The 16,647-nt window shown below is 44.1% G+C and overlaps 1 protein-coding gene across 3 annotated transcripts in view; it reads right to left on the bottom strand.

Moving 5' to 3' along the window:
* The window catches only part of KCNMB2 (potassium calcium-activated channel subfamily M regulatory beta subunit 2), a 1,341,694-nt gene that overhangs the window by 220,325 nt on the left and 1,104,722 nt on the right, over positions 1–16,647 (bottom strand). For 2 of the 3 annotated variants that reach the window (XM_073674936.1, XM_073674935.1), the window contains one exon: positions 5,003–5,122. In XM_073674936.1, coding sequence (XP_073531037.1) covers positions 5,003–5,058 — 56 coding nt within the window. In that variant the 5' untranslated portion in view covers positions 5,059–5,122. Of the gene's footprint in view, positions 1–5,002; positions 5,253–16,647 lie in introns of those variants that run through there. The other variant, XM_073674934.1, reaches the window with a different exon arrangement.

Raw genomic sequence — 16,647 nt, 5'->3', positions numbered from 1 at the left:
GTTAAATGCTCAGTCACTGTTTTTTTTCTCTGCTTGGAGACTTCCTTCTCCAAACTCACAACTGTGGAACTTCAGCTCAGGAGGAGCTGAAGTGTCCTGCAACTTAAGTGGGTGAATCCTGCAAATATATATAAGGACTGTGCTATCGTTTATCTTATTTTGTGGAAACTACAGTGCTTTATGCCAACTTAAATAAACCTGCAGATGAAAATGTTCCTGTGTCTACTTCTGGAAGCAGCCGAGTGAGTCGTCTTACCACAATATATATATATTTGCATATACAGGTGCATCTCACTAAATTAGCATATTATCAAAAAGTTAATTTATTTCAGTTCTTCAATATAAAAAGTGAAACTCATATTATATAGAGTCATTACAAACAGATTGATCTATTTCAAGTGTTTATTTTTGTTAATGGTGATGATTATGGCTTACACCCAATGAAAACGCAAAAGTCATTATCTTAGTAAATTAGAATATCTTATTTTTCGGTTTATAAGACGCACTTTTTTCCTCCAAAATTTTGGAGGAAAGTGGGGGGTGCATCTTATAGTCCGAACCTTCTAATTTAATGTCTTGTTGCTGTGGGTGGTGGGGTAATGGGGGGAGCAGCAGCGGCGGAGCAGCGGGGTACAGGAGGCAGCAGTGGCTGCTGCAGCCAACACTGCCTCTGCTGCTAAAGAAAATGAATATTCAGTGCCACCCATGCAATATTCAGTGCTCCCCGTGAACTGAATATTCATTCTCCTTAATCGCAGGAGTACAGTGTCTGCAGCAACCGCGGCTCCTGCAGCGCTCGGCGGTCAGTTGTACCCGCTATTAAAGAGTATGAATATTCACCCCCTCTCAACGCCCATGGGACTGGAGAGGGGGTGAATATTCATTCTCTTTAATAGCAGGCACACGCGTTTGCTAGGTAGCTGCAGGAGCCGCGGCGCGGTTACAGTGTGCACCGGCTATTAAGAAGCGTGAAGTCACTGCTTCCCACGCCAATTGTCCCGAGATGGGGAGCAGTGACTATTCTGGCAGCTGATCTCCCTGTGTGAGAACGCACGGCAGTGACATCATATGCGTTGCTCGCACAGTGAGATCAGTGCTGGCAGCAGAGCAGGATGCAACGCTGGAGCAAAGGGAAGAAAGTTGAGTAGCAGTGTTTATTTTTTGTGTGATGGGGATGGAGGTGCCACACATATCAAGATGTGGGGATGCCATGCATACCAGGATGTGGGGGTGCCATACATATCAGGATGTGGGGGTGCTGTGCATACCAGGATGTGGGGGTGCCGTGCATATCAAGATGTGGGGGTGCCATGCATACCAGGATGTGGGGTCTCCTGCATACCAGGATGAGGGGTGCCATGCATACCAGGATGAGGGATGTGGGGGTGCCATGCATACCAGGATGAGGGGTGCCATACATACCAGGATGAGGGGTGCCAAGCATACCAGAATTAGGGGTGCCAAGTATACCAGGATGACGGGTGCCATGCATACCAGGATGAGCGGTGCCAAACATACTAGGACGGGACCATAATTATTTTTTCTATATTCCTTCTCTAAAACCCAGGTACGTCTTATGGTCCAGTGCGTTTTGTAGTCCGAAAAATACGGTACTTTATTATACCAGCTTGAAAAATGTTTTTAAAATCCAAAATGTTGGCCTACTGAAATATTTCTTCGGTAAATGCACTTATTACTTGGTCAGGGCTCATTTTGCATCAATTACTGCATCAATGCGGCATAACATGGAGGCAATCAGCCTGTGGCACTGCTGAGGTGTTATGGAAGCCCAGGTTGCTTTGATAGTAGCCTTCAGCTCTTCTGCATTGTTGGGTCTGGTGTCTCTCATCTTCCTCTTGACAATACCCCATAGATTCTCTATGGGGTTAAGGTCAGGCGAGTTTGCTGGCCAATCAAGCACAGTGATACTGTTGGTTTTAAACCAGGTTTTGGTACTTTTGGCAGTGTGCACAGGTGCCAAGTCCTGCTGGAGAATGAAATTTCCATCTCCAAAAAGCTTGTCGGCAGAGGGAAGCATGAAGTGCTATAAAATTTCCTGGTAGACGGCTTCGCTGACTTTGGTCTTGATAAAACACAGTGGCTTACACTAGCAGATGACATGGCCCCCCAAACCATCACTGATTGTGTGAAACTTCACACTAGACCTAAAGCAGCTTGGATTGTGTGCCTCTCCACTCTTCCTCCAGACTCTGAGGCTGGGTGCCCACGTAGCATTTTACAAGCGTTTATGCTGCGGAATTTCCGCAGCATAAACGCTTGGGAAACGCTTGGTAATCCGCCCCCCATGGTCCCCAATGACAAGCCGCACTTTCAATGCCCATGTTGCGGATTTTTCCGCAGCGTTTATGCCGCGCTCAAAAATCCGCTTCATGTCCATTAATTTTGCGGACACGCAGCGTAATCGCCGCCATTGACTTGCATTGGACCGCGTGACATCCGCATCACTGCATTTGCACATGTGGATATCACACGGTTCAATGTGCGGATGGTACCCAAGTCTGGAGGAGAGGAGACTCTCATCCAGACCTGGGTACCATAGAAAACTATAAAAAAAGAATTTAAAATAAAAAATAAAGTTTATACTCACCTTCCGATGTCTTCCCGGTGTTTTGTCTGCTCCGTCCGGTGTCTTGCAATGTTTGCGTTGATGTGAAGGACCTGCCATGACGTCACTGAGTCATGTGACCCATCACATGGCTCAATGACGTCACCGCAGGTCCTTCACACCCCCGCAAGCAGTGCAAGACACCGGACGGAGCAGACAAAACACAGGGAAGACATCAGAAGGTGAGTATAAACTTTATTTTTTTTATTTTTCACCATTCTTATTCTTTATTTTAACTAACTTGGTCACACTACTATAAATCCATGCCGGTTGCATGGATTTATATAGTGTGAACAAGTTGTCAAGCACTTTTCCAAGTGATGCTAAAATCGCTTGGAAAAGCGCTTGATAACCCGCATGCAGAAATGCATGCAAAGACGCTTCACAAACGCTTCTACCTGGCGGGAAAAACGCACGTAAAATCCGCATGCGTTTTTCCTGCCAGGAAGAAGCGTAAAAAATATGCAGCATTTCTGCATCGTGGGCACTTAGCCTGAGACCTTGATTTCCAAATGAAAATTGGAACTCTGTGACCATTCAATGACTGCCTTCTGGACATCTGTCAAGTCAGCAGTCTTCCCCATGATTGTGGAGCCTACTGAAACAGACTAAGGGACCTTTTTAAATGCTTAGGAAGCCTTTGCAGGTGTTTTTTGTTAATTATTTTAATTTACTGAGATAATGACTTTTGTGTTTTCATTGGCTATAAGCCATAATCATCAACATTAACAGAAATAAACACTTGAAATAGATCACTGTGTAACGACTTTATATAATATGAGTTTCACTTTTTGAATTGAAAAATTAAAATAAATCAACTTTTTGATGATATTCTAATTTAGCGAGATGCACCTGTACATGTGTTTGCGTATATATGAAGAGGAAGTCAGAGAAGGAAGTCAGAGATCAGCTGCAGCCCGGACTTCCTCTTCATGTTCAATTCATGCGAAGGTGGGGACAGTGACGCCAGCGCTGATTGAGTGCGGGGCTCATGTGTCACAACAACCGCAAGAGAGCCCCGGAAAGATGAATGCCTACACCACTGGAGCAACGCTGGCATGGGAGGTGAGTATAAGATTTTTTCTTTTATCGGGGCCAAATATTTAACTCAAGAAGGGGTTGTCCTAGTAGTGGACAACCCCTTTAATAAACAGCGTGCAGATTGGATAGGTGCACAGTACCAGCAGTGCATGTACGATACCTGCAAAGTGTCTTTACCTGACTTTAGCTGCGCCTCTCAGCTCCCAATGTGGAAGTGAGAGGAGTTGAATATCCATTTAATTTTATTAGTGAAGTGCATGGCAATGATGCATACAGTCTTATAGAAACTGCATACAGTAATAGAAACAAGGCAGATGAAAGTAATTTGTACAAGTTAATATACAGTAGATGAGTGAATAAATTTACAGGGTCTAATGGCCATGTCAGTAGTCTGCGGATACCGGACAGGACCCCGGCGAACCACCTTCTACCTGATTCTGATTTGTACGCCAAGCGCAAAGCCATTGTCGTAGCATGACAAATGCATTGCAATGTGCTAGCAAGGTTGCCAACCATTCAGAAATTCCAGGATGATCAGTAAAAGTAGGGCACTTTTTCCTCTGTCCTTAAAAAAAATTGTATACATGATTTTTCTTTGAGTTGGGGAAACTTCATATTTATATAATCATAATTATCATAATTTTACACATCACTTAAAATCTTAATGATTTATTATTGTTTTCCAATGTGTCAGTAAAAAATGTTGGCTGTCTGTAATTTTTTCATAAGCTACTCAGAAAAAATAACAAATCAATTTGTCATTCCTGCATGGTAGGCCTACTTATGAGAAGATGGAATGGCAGCAGATAGCAGGCGATTCATAGTCTTCCGTCCGGCGGCCATAAACTACTGATGTGGCCACTGGCCCAGTGTCCTGCTCATTTTTACAGGTTAATATATACTGTATTGTAATAAACATCACATGTTGCAATGACACGGAAACGAAACGTTTTTTTTAAGCACAACAGACAAGTTATGAGACATAATGGCACAGTGCTTTCCTAGTCACTTCATTCTAGCGATCTTCGTGAATCAAATTATTGCGACCCCACCAATCTAATGCAATATGCCTTCAATATTTTTATTGATCTAACTCTTTTAATCAGTTATTTCTTAAGTTATGAAAGCACATACATACATATCACAAGATAGACGCACACTATAACAGTACAAAAATAAATTCTATTTTGATAATAATGCACACATTTCCCATAAATAAGTGGGACATAATCAGAAGTACAGGCTATGCTAGAACTTAGTTTTTATCCAGTATTATTTTTTTTTAAATAATCATAATCACAAGTCTCTGACGACAGTAAAGTACATGAGTCTTACCTTCTTTCATCTGGTCTGTATGATGACGAGGACCGGCCACTGGTCCAAATAAACATCTTAGAGTGTTGTCCAACTTTGCCTTTCCTGACAGTGGTGGACTTGGTGGAATGATGCAGAGACCTGGGAGAAGGATATTTTGAGTCACTCATTTGAAAAACGTGATGAAAATCAGTGCCCATTGCCTCAACGCTTTTTAGGGCAACTTTTATTCTTGCTAGCTACCCATCCGATGATTTTCACATTAAGAGATAGATAGGCTGATTGTGTAAACTCATACATAAAATAATAGAGCGTCTCCTGTCGCCCTGCACTTTTAATTGACAGCGCTATCTCAGACTTTGATTCTCACGTGTCCACTTCCAGCAGTGGGAGATAAAGCACCAGTTATTCCTGCCGTGGTAGATTTTGCTGTGGAAAATGAGGAGACAACGGTGACCTAGTAGCCGTAAAGTCATAATCCTCTAGGCGTTTAATAAATTGTAGTTTTGGATGCTACAGTTTTGTGCTTTATTTAATCCGCCCATGTTTCTTCTAAATCTTTTCTTTTTCTGAGCAGAAATGTATCCAATATCATTCTATTATTCCATGCTGGATTCATGCTACTTTGATCCAAACCTGTAGTTAAATCTCACCCCTGGCTTAAGTACAGTAACTCTCCCCCCTGACACCGCTCTGGAGGATCTTAGCAACGTGGCCAGGTGCTCCTGTTCCATGATGCCTAATGTCCAGTGATGCAAACAGGATCCGTTCCAAGGTTTGTTTCCTCTTCCCTTTATTGCTTTCCCGCTTTTAACCACTTCATTGCCAGCTCACTTGCTATAAGAAGAAGCTGTGTCATTTCTATTTCTATTCCGTCTTTACCGCATCTGAATTCTCTTGATTCGTTTTTAAGTCAGAATTGCTTAAAACGGCAACACTTATAATGTTTTCCCTTTTTCAAATGTCTCAGACTTATATAAAGTGGTGTTTGACCTTTGAAGCTACTTTAATATATCAGGCAATGACATTATGAACAATCTTCAATATATACCCATTAACCAAATTGCTCCATCTTGTGAAGGGAGTGATTCAGCAGTTTATTAGGGAATCGTTAGAAATGCAATTTCCTAGGATACGAGAATAGGCTCATCAAAGGATTTCCTGTGAAACGCTAGTCTAGATAAATTCTCCCCATTAAGGGCTCTTTCAGACGACCGTATTATCGGTCCGAGTCCAACAAAACATTGGATCACATTGGGACCAATATTAGTCTATGCGGCTACCCAAGTCTGATTTTGTTCCTTGGACAGAGGCTTCCAAGGAAAAAATGACTGCAAGTCGATGAGTGCATGGAAATCATCAGACTGCACTCGGATGACATCGGAGTGCAGACTGATTTCAGCGCAATAACAGAATGGAGAAGATGGAGAATTTTTTTTTCTCCATCTTCTCATCCAAGGGAATCAGATCACAGTTTGATCACAGTCTGATCAGAGTTTTATCAGAGTGTGATGTGCATAATCGAGCTGATTATCTTGGATGAGAGAAAACATGTCAGTCTGCACCGAACCCTAACTAATAGTCTATATTCCGCTTTAGGTTTGTGACCCACAGAACGCTGCTGCTGTGCACAGACTGCCATAGGTGGTACGATGCAGTGATGTCGTCTCGTTGCCAGCACTAGGACATCTGTCGCTTAAATTGGGAAGTAGGTAAGATGAATATTAATGCTAATTAGTTTTGTAGCCACAAGGTGGGCATTGTTATTGTGTGTGGAACACAAGGCACTAAAAAGGAGAATTTAGGTCTGTATAGGGGCTTTATCAAGTAAAGAGCAAACGGAATATTACTCTGTAAAGGCACAAAACAATATTATTACATGTTGGGGGCACATTGGTAACATTAATATCTTGTCAGGTACATAAGATACAAGGTGGGGTAATTCATTTAGGGGGCACAAAGGATGATTAAGTGGGCAGCAAAATGGAATGTATTACTGTATGGGGGAACAAAAGAGGAAAAGAGGAGACAGAAAGTAAAAAATAGTTACTGTGAGGGGCAATAATATTTAAAGACATAAAAGCGATGTTATAACTTTGGGAGGCACAATAAGGGCACCATCACATTGTGGAGACGCAAACAAAATGTTTACAAAAGGGGCATCATAAGGGGAGTATCATTACTGTGATGAAGCACAAAGTAGGGAACTTTATTGTGAAGATGGCATAATGAAGGTTTATTACTGTGTGAGCACACTATTATTTTGTTAGGCATAAAAGGGGTCACTAGTAGAGATGAGCGTTGTTCTACTCGAACTGTTCGCCAATCTCAAATTCGAGCTGTTTTGGGCGGTGTTCGAGCCGTTCGGCGAACACGAACAATTTGAGAAAAATTCGGCTGTTCGAGGTTATGTTCGATAACTGTTCGTGCACCAAAATCATAACTGGATTTTTTCTCAGTAATGATGAAAATTAATGTTAATACGCAGTTTGAGTGTACAGCGGGGTGGGGGGAGGGGCAGGGGATGGATCTCTGCAGGAACAATGAAGATCTCCATTTTTTTTTCTCTTTCCCGCATTTACAGTGGGGAGGTGCAATCTGTCAGCCTATCAGCAGCGCACACACGGAGCGAAGTGCTTTTTTTCACACAAGCAAGGGCATGTGTCATTGGCAGTGTATGTCACATGTCCTTGCCCTATAAGACCAAGCCATTTTCCCCGTCGCCACCATTTTCTCACTGCTGCAGCTGCGTGTTAGACGGCACCGCTGTTGCTGTGTGCGCTATACCTTGTTAATTTCAAGCCAATTTTCGCACAAATATACAGATAGCTTGGGAGTAGGGAATAGTTGTGATTGCAGTCCTTTTAAGGACTAGGTTACAGCATTTCCTACGACTTTTATCAGGGAGGTCTGTGCTCTTAAATAGATAGGTTGTGGGAGTAAAGACTAATTGTAATTGGAGTCCTTTTCAGGACTAGGTTACATCAGTTCCTATCAGTTTTTGCCAGGCAGGTCTGTGCCAGTGCTGTGCAAGTTTTTTTCACAGCATTTGGCTGAATATAGCAAAGCTAATCCTTTTTGGCCTATTGCAGAGTGTGTTAGTCAGTGGAGTAGCCTATCTGTGTTGCAAGATATACCACCTGTGTATAGAATACCAATTTTTTTACTGCACCTAGTGAAGTAAAATCTTTTGGGCATCGCATCATTCTATTAGTCCATCTATACTGACCTCCATCAGGTTGCAAACTGAATCTAATTTTTTTCTGCATCTAGCTCTGAAAAAATATTTGGCCTTCTAGCTGTGTGTGGGACTTGTTCTATTAATCCATCTATACAGACCTCCATCAGGTTGCAAATTCAAAATAATTTTTATCTCCATCTACAGTACCTCTGAAAAAATATTTGGGCTTCTAGCTGTGTGTGGGACTTGTTGTATTAGTCCATCTATACTGACCTCCATCAGGTTGCAAACTGAATATATTTTTTTCTGCATCTACCTCTGAAAAAATATTGGGCTTCTAGCTGTGTGTGGGACTTGTTGTATTAGTCCATCTATACTGACCTCCATCAGGTTGCAAACTGAATATATTTTTTTCTGCATCTACCTCTGAAAAAATATTGGGCTTCTAGCTGTGTGTGGGACTTGTTGTATTAGTCCATCTATACTGACCTCCATCAGGTTGCAAACTGAATATAATTTTTTTCTGCATCTAGCTCTGAAAAAATATTTGGCCTTCTAGTAGTGTGTCGGACTTTCTCTATTAGTCCATCTATACTGACCTCCATCAGGTTGCAAATTAAAAATAATTTTTATCTGCATCTACAGTACCTCTGAAAAAATATTTGGCCTTCTAGCAGTGTGTCAGACTTTCTCTATTAGTCCATCTATACTGACCTCCATCAGGTTGCAAATTCAAAATAATTTTTATCTGCATCTACAGTACCTCTGAAAAAATATTTGGGCTTCTAGCTGTGTGTGGGACTTGTTGTATTAGTCCATCTATACTGACCTCCATCAGGTTGCAAACTGAATATATTTTTTTCTGCATCTACCTCTGAAAAAATATTGGGCTTCTAGCTGTGTGTGGGTCTTGTTCTATTAATCCATCTATACAGACCTCCATCAGGTTGCAAACTGAATATAATTTTTTTCTGCATCTAGCTCTGAAAAAATATTTGGCCTTCTAGCAGTGTGTCGGACTTTCTCTATTAGTCCATCTATACTGACCTCCATCAGGTTGCAAATTCAAAATAATTTTTATCTGCATCTACAGTACCTCTGAAAAAATATTTGGGCTTCTAGCTGTGTGTGGGACTTGTTGTATTAGTCCATCTATACTGACCTCCATCAGGTTGCAAACTGAATATATTTTTTTCTGCATCTACCTCTGAAAAAATATTGGGCTTCTAGCTGTGTGTGGGACTTGTTGTATTAGTCCATCTATACTGACCTCCATCAGGTTGCAAACTGAATATATTTTTTTCTGCATCTACCTCTGAAAAAATATTGGGCTTCTAGCTGTGTGTGGGACTTGTTGTATTAGTCCATCTATACTGACCTCCATCAGGTTGCAAACTGAATATAATTTTTTTCTGCATCTAGCTCTGAAAAAATATTTGGCCTTCTAGTAGTGTGTCGGACTTTCTCTATTAGTCCATCTATACTGACCTCCATCAGGTTGCAAATTAAAAATAATTTTTATCTGCATCTACAGTACCTCTGAAAAAATATTTGGCCTTCTAGCAGTGTGTCGGACTTTCTCTATTAGTCCATCTATACTGACCTCCATCAGGTTGCAAATTCAAAATAATTTTTATCTGCATCTACAGTACCTCTGAAAAAATATTTGGGCTTCTAGCTGTGTGTGGGACTTGTTGTATTAGTCCATCTATACTGACCTCCATCAGGTTGCAAACTGAATATATTTTTTTCTGCATCTACCTCTGAAAAAATATTGGGCTTCTAGCTGTGTGTGGGTCTTGTTCTATTAATCCATCTATACAGACCTCCATCAGGTTGCAAACTGAATATAATTTTTTTCTGCATCTAGCTCTGAAAAAATATTTGGCCTTCTAGCAGTGTGTCGGACTTTCTCTATTAGTCCATCTATACTGACCTCCATCAGGTTGCAAATTCAAAATAATTTTTATCTGCATCTACAGTACCTCTGAAAAAATATTTGGGCTTCTAGCTGTGTGTGGGACTTGTTGTATTAGTCCATCTATACTGACCTCCATCAGGTTGCAAACTGAATATATTTTTTCTGCATCTACCTCTGAAAAAATATTGGGCTTCTAGCTGTGTGTGGGACTTGTTGTATTAGTCCATCTATACTGACCTCCATCAGGTTGCAAACTGAATATATTTTTTTCTGCATCTACCTCTGAAAAAATATTGGGCTTGTAGCTGTGTGTGGGACTTGTTCTATTAATCCATCTATACTGACCTCCATCAGGTTGCAAACTGAATATATTTTTTTCTGCATCTACCTCTGAAAAAATATTGGGCTTCTAGCTGTGTGTGGGACTTGTTGTATTAGTCCATCTATACTGACCTACATCAGGTTGCAAATTGAATATAATTTTTTTCTGCATCTAACCCAGCCAATAGTTTTGGCCTAAAACCACAGTTTGGCCACTCAGCTCTGCTCGGTTACCATCCATTGTTTTTTTGTGCAAACAACTCCAGAGTTGTGAATTAGTTAACCACCAAAATGAGTGGAAAAAGGCCTGCTGCTGGTGGAAAGGGGAATAGGCGTGTTGGGAAGGGGAAAAAAGGTTGTGTCCGTGGGGTAGGTGTTAAAGCAACAGTAACATCTGCAGAAGAAAGACCATCTTCCAGCCAAACTAAAATGTCTACTTCTTTTAGCGGACAATGTGATAAGATCCCTTTCTTACGGCCACGCCAATCACTACAAATTCCAGATGAGGCACAAAAACAGCAGGTGCTTCAACGGATATCAAGTGCTCCTTTAAGTGGGCTCTCCTCCACATCAACTTCAACATCACAAATACTCCAGTCCTCAAAGGTGTCACCCAAATCGCACTTGCTTCCTCACAGCTCCCAAATCTCCAGCTGCCCGTCTGAGTATGAGGTAGAACAGATGGTTGAGTCTGCAGAGCTGTTTACTCATACTATAGCCTGGGAATCAGAGGTCGACTCCAGCGCTTCTGTGAATCCAGACGAGGAAATGATCTGCACTGATGCCCAGAATCTTTATGAGTCGGATCCAGGACCAGACGCAGAAGGTTCTGACCATAATGTAGACCCTCATTCCCAAACTGTAACTCCTGTTGGTGGAGACAATGAGGAAGACGATGATAAGACTCAAATACCTGATTGGAGCGACAACTTTAGTTTTTTGTCAGGGCAGGAACAGGTTGGCTCTGAGGACGACGGGTGTGATAACACACAGGGTGATGATGATGAGGTTGGAGATCCCACTTACTGTCAACCCACAGTCAACCAAGAGATGAGGTCAGCAGAGGAGGTGGATGAAGATGCTAGTGACGACGAGGTCAGGTTGCGCCTTCCTGGACAGAGACGTAGTACTGGAAGCACGTCAACAACTGCATCCTCCAACACAACTCTGCCTCTCACCACAAGTCGTGGTGGCTCTTCAGGTCGCATGGGTGCTAAGCCTTGCATAGCCTGGGCATTTTTTCAGATCGATAAAGATGACCCAACTCGTGTTATCTGTAACATTTGTCAGCAAAAGCTAAGTAGAGGCCAAAAAATACATAGTTTGAGTACTTCATGCATGAACCGGCACATGGACATGAAGCATAAGTTGCAGTGGGAAGCTCAGTGTGCTACAATGCGGCCTAGCCGGCCGGGCCAACCACCGTCTGCCATATCTTGTGCATCCGCGGCCTCTTCATCCTCTGTGACTGGGGGGACAGCAGTCACACCTGTTTTGGGGCGCAGACCTGCCACCTCTTTACCCGCAACAGCCAGCGTGATTGGCAGGTCATCATTTTCTTTGGAGGTGGTAACACCAGCTGGTGTTGAGCGCTGTCCGACATCGATAGCACCACCTTTGGATCAAGGCAACCTAACATGTCCGCCTGCATCTTCCTCACAGACCGGCAGTTTGCCGGGGACACCCTTATCAACCCCGTCTAAGCACAATAGCCAGCCCTCGGTCCCTCAGATGTGGACAAGTAAAAGACCATTTCCTCCTAGCCATGAGAAAGCTAAGAGGTTGAATTTCACCATCTGCAAGCTCTTGGCTACAGAAATTCTGCCATTCCGCCTGGTGGACACAGAGGATTTTCGAGACCTTATGTCCGTCGCAGTGCCCCAGTACCAGATGCCCAGTCGGCACTACTTCTCAAAGAAAGGTGTGCCTGCGCTCCACCAGCATGTCGCACACAACATCACCGCTTCTTTGAGAAACTCTGTGTGTGACAGGGTGCATTTCACCACAGACACTTGGACGAGTAGGCATGGACAGGGGCGTTACATGTCGCTGACTGGGCACTGGGTAACTATGGTGACAGCAGGACAAGGGGCTGCTGTCCAAGTCTTGCCGTCCCCACGAGTTGTGCGTCAATCCTCTTTATGTCAAAGTTCCTCCACTGCTTCTGCCTCCTCAACCTCCTCTCGGTCTTTCACCTGCACCCAAAGCCTGTCTGGTCATGCCACAAGCTTTCTAACTGCGCAGAAGGGATCCTGCACACCTCCTTACTATGCTGGCAGTAGGGCTCAACGTCATCAGGCGGTTTTTACTTTGAAATGTCTGGGAAATGTGAGTCACACAGCTGAGGAGTTGTGGTCAGCTCTGGAGAACCAATTTCATGAATGGTTGTCTCCACTGGACCTGAAACCAGGGAAGGCCGTGTGCGACAGTGCTGCAAACCTGGGTGCGGCCCTTCGCCGGGGCAATGTCACACACGTGCCTTGTATGGCTCACGTGTTGAACCTGGTTGTCCAGCAATTTTTAGCCCACTATCCCAGACTAAATGGCCTTCTGCAGAGGGCACGGTCGCTGTGTGCTCACTTCCGCCGTTCGCATCCCGCAGCTCAGCGACTTACATCTCTACAGAAGTCGTTGGGCCTGCCACTTCACCGGCTAAAATGCGATGTGCCTACCCGGTGGAATTCAACTCTGCACATGTTGCAGCGACTGTGGCAGCACCGACAAGCCCTGGTGCAATACGTTCTGACGTATAGCCTGGGCCAACGAGATTCAGAGGTGGGGCAAATCACGCTGGAGGAGTGGTCTCAGATCAGGGACCTATGCACCCTTCTGCACAGTTTTGAAATGGCGACGAAGATGTTTAGTGCTGACGATGCCATTATCAGCATGACTATTCCGGTGATTTACATGCTGGAGCACATGTTAAACAGAATTCGGAGTCAGGTGGTGGCACAAGAGGAGGTGGAGGAAGTAGAGGAGGAGGAGTTGTATGCGGAAGGGCTAACATCTGCAAGGTCCAGACGGTCGGCAGCACCAAGGCGGCAGGCATGTGAGGGTGGGGGAGATGGTTTTACCAGGGCGCATGGTAGCAGCCAAACTAGTGAGGAAGGTGCAGGAGCCCAGGAAGAAGTGGAGGACGAACTGATGGAAGACTCATCAGATGAGGGAGACCTTGATCACATTTCTGTTGTGCGAGGTTGGGGGGAGAGGACAGAGGAAGGAAGCATGATTGTTACCTCGCCACCAACACAACAGGGACTTGGTGCTCCTGGATGCGCAACACACATGAGTGCCTTCTTGCTGCACTACCTGCAACATGACCCTCGAATTGTGAGAATTAGAAATAATCCTGACTACTGGGTTGCCACACTGTTAGATCCCCGGTACAAAAGTAAATTTGCAGAAATTATTCCTGCCATAGAAAGGGATGCACGCATGCAGGAGTATCAGCAGAGACTGTTGCAGAATCTTACATGTGCTTTTCCACAAAATACCAGTGGTGCACGTAGTGAATCTCACAGTTCCAACTTGCCAACCGTGGGACCGTCAAGTGTTCAGCACTCAAACCGTAACAGAACCACAGTATCTGCTGGTAACATCAATTTTGCGGAATCATTTCACCACTTTTTTAGCCCATCCTTTGCAAGGCCACAGGAGACAAGAAGTCTGACACATAGTCAACGCCTAGAGACGATGGTACAGGAGTATCTCCAAGTAAACATTGAAGCCACGACTGTGTCACTGGACCCTTGCTCTTTTTGGGCTTCCAATCTGGATAAATGGCCGGAGCTAGCCACTTACGCCTTGGAGATCTTGTCATGCCCCGCAGCCAGCGTTCTGTCTGAACGTGTGTTCAGTGCTGCTGGTGGTGTGCTGACAGATAAGCGCACGCGGCTCTCCACTGATAATGTAGACAGACTCACGTTCATAAAGATGAACAAATCATGGATCCGAAACGACTTTTCTACCCCTGTGTCATCCTGGGGAGAGTAAAAGCTTGATGATTGGTTAAAATCACCCTACCAACCGTTTTAAGCTTTCAAATTACTAATCATGTTTATCTGTATCTTGACTGGAAAATAATTTGGGCTTTGTAGCAGTGTGCAGCACTGATCCTATTAGGCCATCTATAATAAGCTCCACCAGATTTAAAATTAAAAATAATTTTTAGCTGCATCTAGCCCGGAAAATAATTTTGGGGCTCCGAGATGCGCAAGACACATAAGTGCCTTCTTGCTGCACTACCTGCAAAGAGGACATCGGTAAACCAGGGGAGGAGTCCTGAGGAGACAATTTGCATATTCCCACTGCATTTTGGGGTAAGTGAAGAGTCTCCGTGAGCTCAAAGAACACTGGATTTTGGCTGTTGGAGCTGAAAAGAGGACATCGGTAAACCAGGGGAGGAGTCCTGAGGAGACAATTTGCATATTCCCACTGCATTTTGGGATAAGTGAAGAGTCTCCGTGAGCTCAAAGAACACTGGATTTTGGCTGTTGGAGCTGAAAAGAGGACATCGGTAAACCAGGGGAGGAGTCCTGAGGAGACAATTTGCATATTCCCACTGCATTTTGGGGTAAGTGAAGAGTCTCCGTGAGCTCAAAGAACACTGGATTTTGGCTGTTGGAGCTGAAAAGAGGACATTGGTAAACCAGGGGAGGAGTCCTGAGGAGACAATTTGCATATTCCCACTGCATTTTGGGGTAAGTGAAGAGTCTCCGTGAGCTCAAAGAACACTGGATTTTGGCTGTTGGAGCTGAAAAGAGGACATCAGTAAACCAGGGGAGGAGTCCTGAGGAGACAATTTGCATATTCCCACTGCATTTTGGGGTAAGTGAAGAGTCTCCGTGAGCTCAAAGAACACTGGATTTTGGCTGTTGGAGCTGAAAAGAGGACATCGGTAAACCAGGGGAGGAGTCCTGAGGAGACAATTTGCATATTCCCACTGCATTTTGGGGTAAGTGAAGAGTCTCCGTGAGCTCAAAGAACACTGGATTTTGGCTGTTGGAGCTGAAAAGAGGACATCGGTAAACCAGGGGAGGAGTCCTGAGGAGACAATTTGCATATTCCCACTGCATTTTGGGGTAAGTGAAGAGTCTCCGTGAGCTCAAAGAACACTGGATTTTGGCTGTTGGAGCTGAAAAGAGGACATCGGTAAACCAGGGGAGGAGTCCTGAGGAGACAATTTGCATATTCCCACTGCATTTTGGGGTAAGTGAAGAGTCTCCGTGAGCTCAAAGAACACTGGATTTTGGCTGTTGGAGCTGAAAAGAGGACATCGGTAAACCAGGGGAGGAGTCCTGAGGAGACAATTTGCATATTCCCACTGCATTTTGGGGTAAGTGAAGAGTCTCCGTGAGCTCAAAGAACACTGGATTTTGGCTGTTGGAGCTGAAAAGAGGACATCGGTAAACCAGGGGAGGAGTCCTGAGGAGACAATTTGCATATTCCCACTGCATTTTGGGGTAAGTGAAGAGTCTCCGTGAGCTCAAAGAACACTGGATTTTGGCTGTTGGAGCTGAAAAGAGGACATCGGTAAACCAGGGGAGGAGTCCTGAGGAGACAATTTGCATATTCCCACTGCATTTTGGGGTAAGTGAAGAGTCTCCGTGAGCTCAAAGAACACTGGATTTTGGCTGTTGGAGCTGAAAAGAGGACATCGGTAAACCAGGGGAGGAGTCCTGAGGAGACAATTTGCATATTCCCACTGCATTTTGGGGTAAGTGAAGAGTCTCCGTGAGCTCAAAGAACACTGGATTTTGGCTGTTGGAGCTGAAAAGAGGACATCGGTAAACCAGGGGAGGAATCCTGAGGAGACAATTTGCATATTCCCACTGCATTTTGGGGTAAGTGAAGAGTCTCCGTGAGCTCAAAGAACACTGGATTTTGGCTGTTGGAGCTGAAAAGAGGACATCGGTAAACCAGGGGAGGAGTCCTGAGGAGACAATTTGCATATTCCCACTGCATTTTGGGGTAAGTGAAGAGTCTCCGTGAGCTCAAAGAACACTGGATTTTGGCTGTTGGAGCTGAAAAGAGGACATCGGTAAACCAGGGGAGGAGTCCTGAGGAGACAATTTGCATATTCCCACTGCATTTTGGGGTAAGTGAAGAGTCTCCGTGAGCTCAAAGAACACTGGATTTTGGCTGTTGGAGCTGAAAAGAGGACATCGGTAAACCAGGGGAGGAGTCCTGAGGAGACAATTTGCATATTCCCACTGCATTTTGGGGTAAGTGAAGAGTCTCCGT

The sequence above is a fragment of the Phyllobates terribilis genome, unplaced genomic scaffold (genome assembly GCF_046119375.1).
Source record: "Phyllobates terribilis strain yellow unplaced genomic scaffold, ASM4611937v1 Scaffold_3__8_contigs__length_932513732, whole genome shotgun sequence".
NCBI lineage: Eukaryota > Metazoa > Chordata > Amphibia > Anura > Dendrobatidae > Phyllobates > Phyllobates terribilis.
This window is presented reverse-complemented; position numbering and strand designations above follow the sequence as displayed.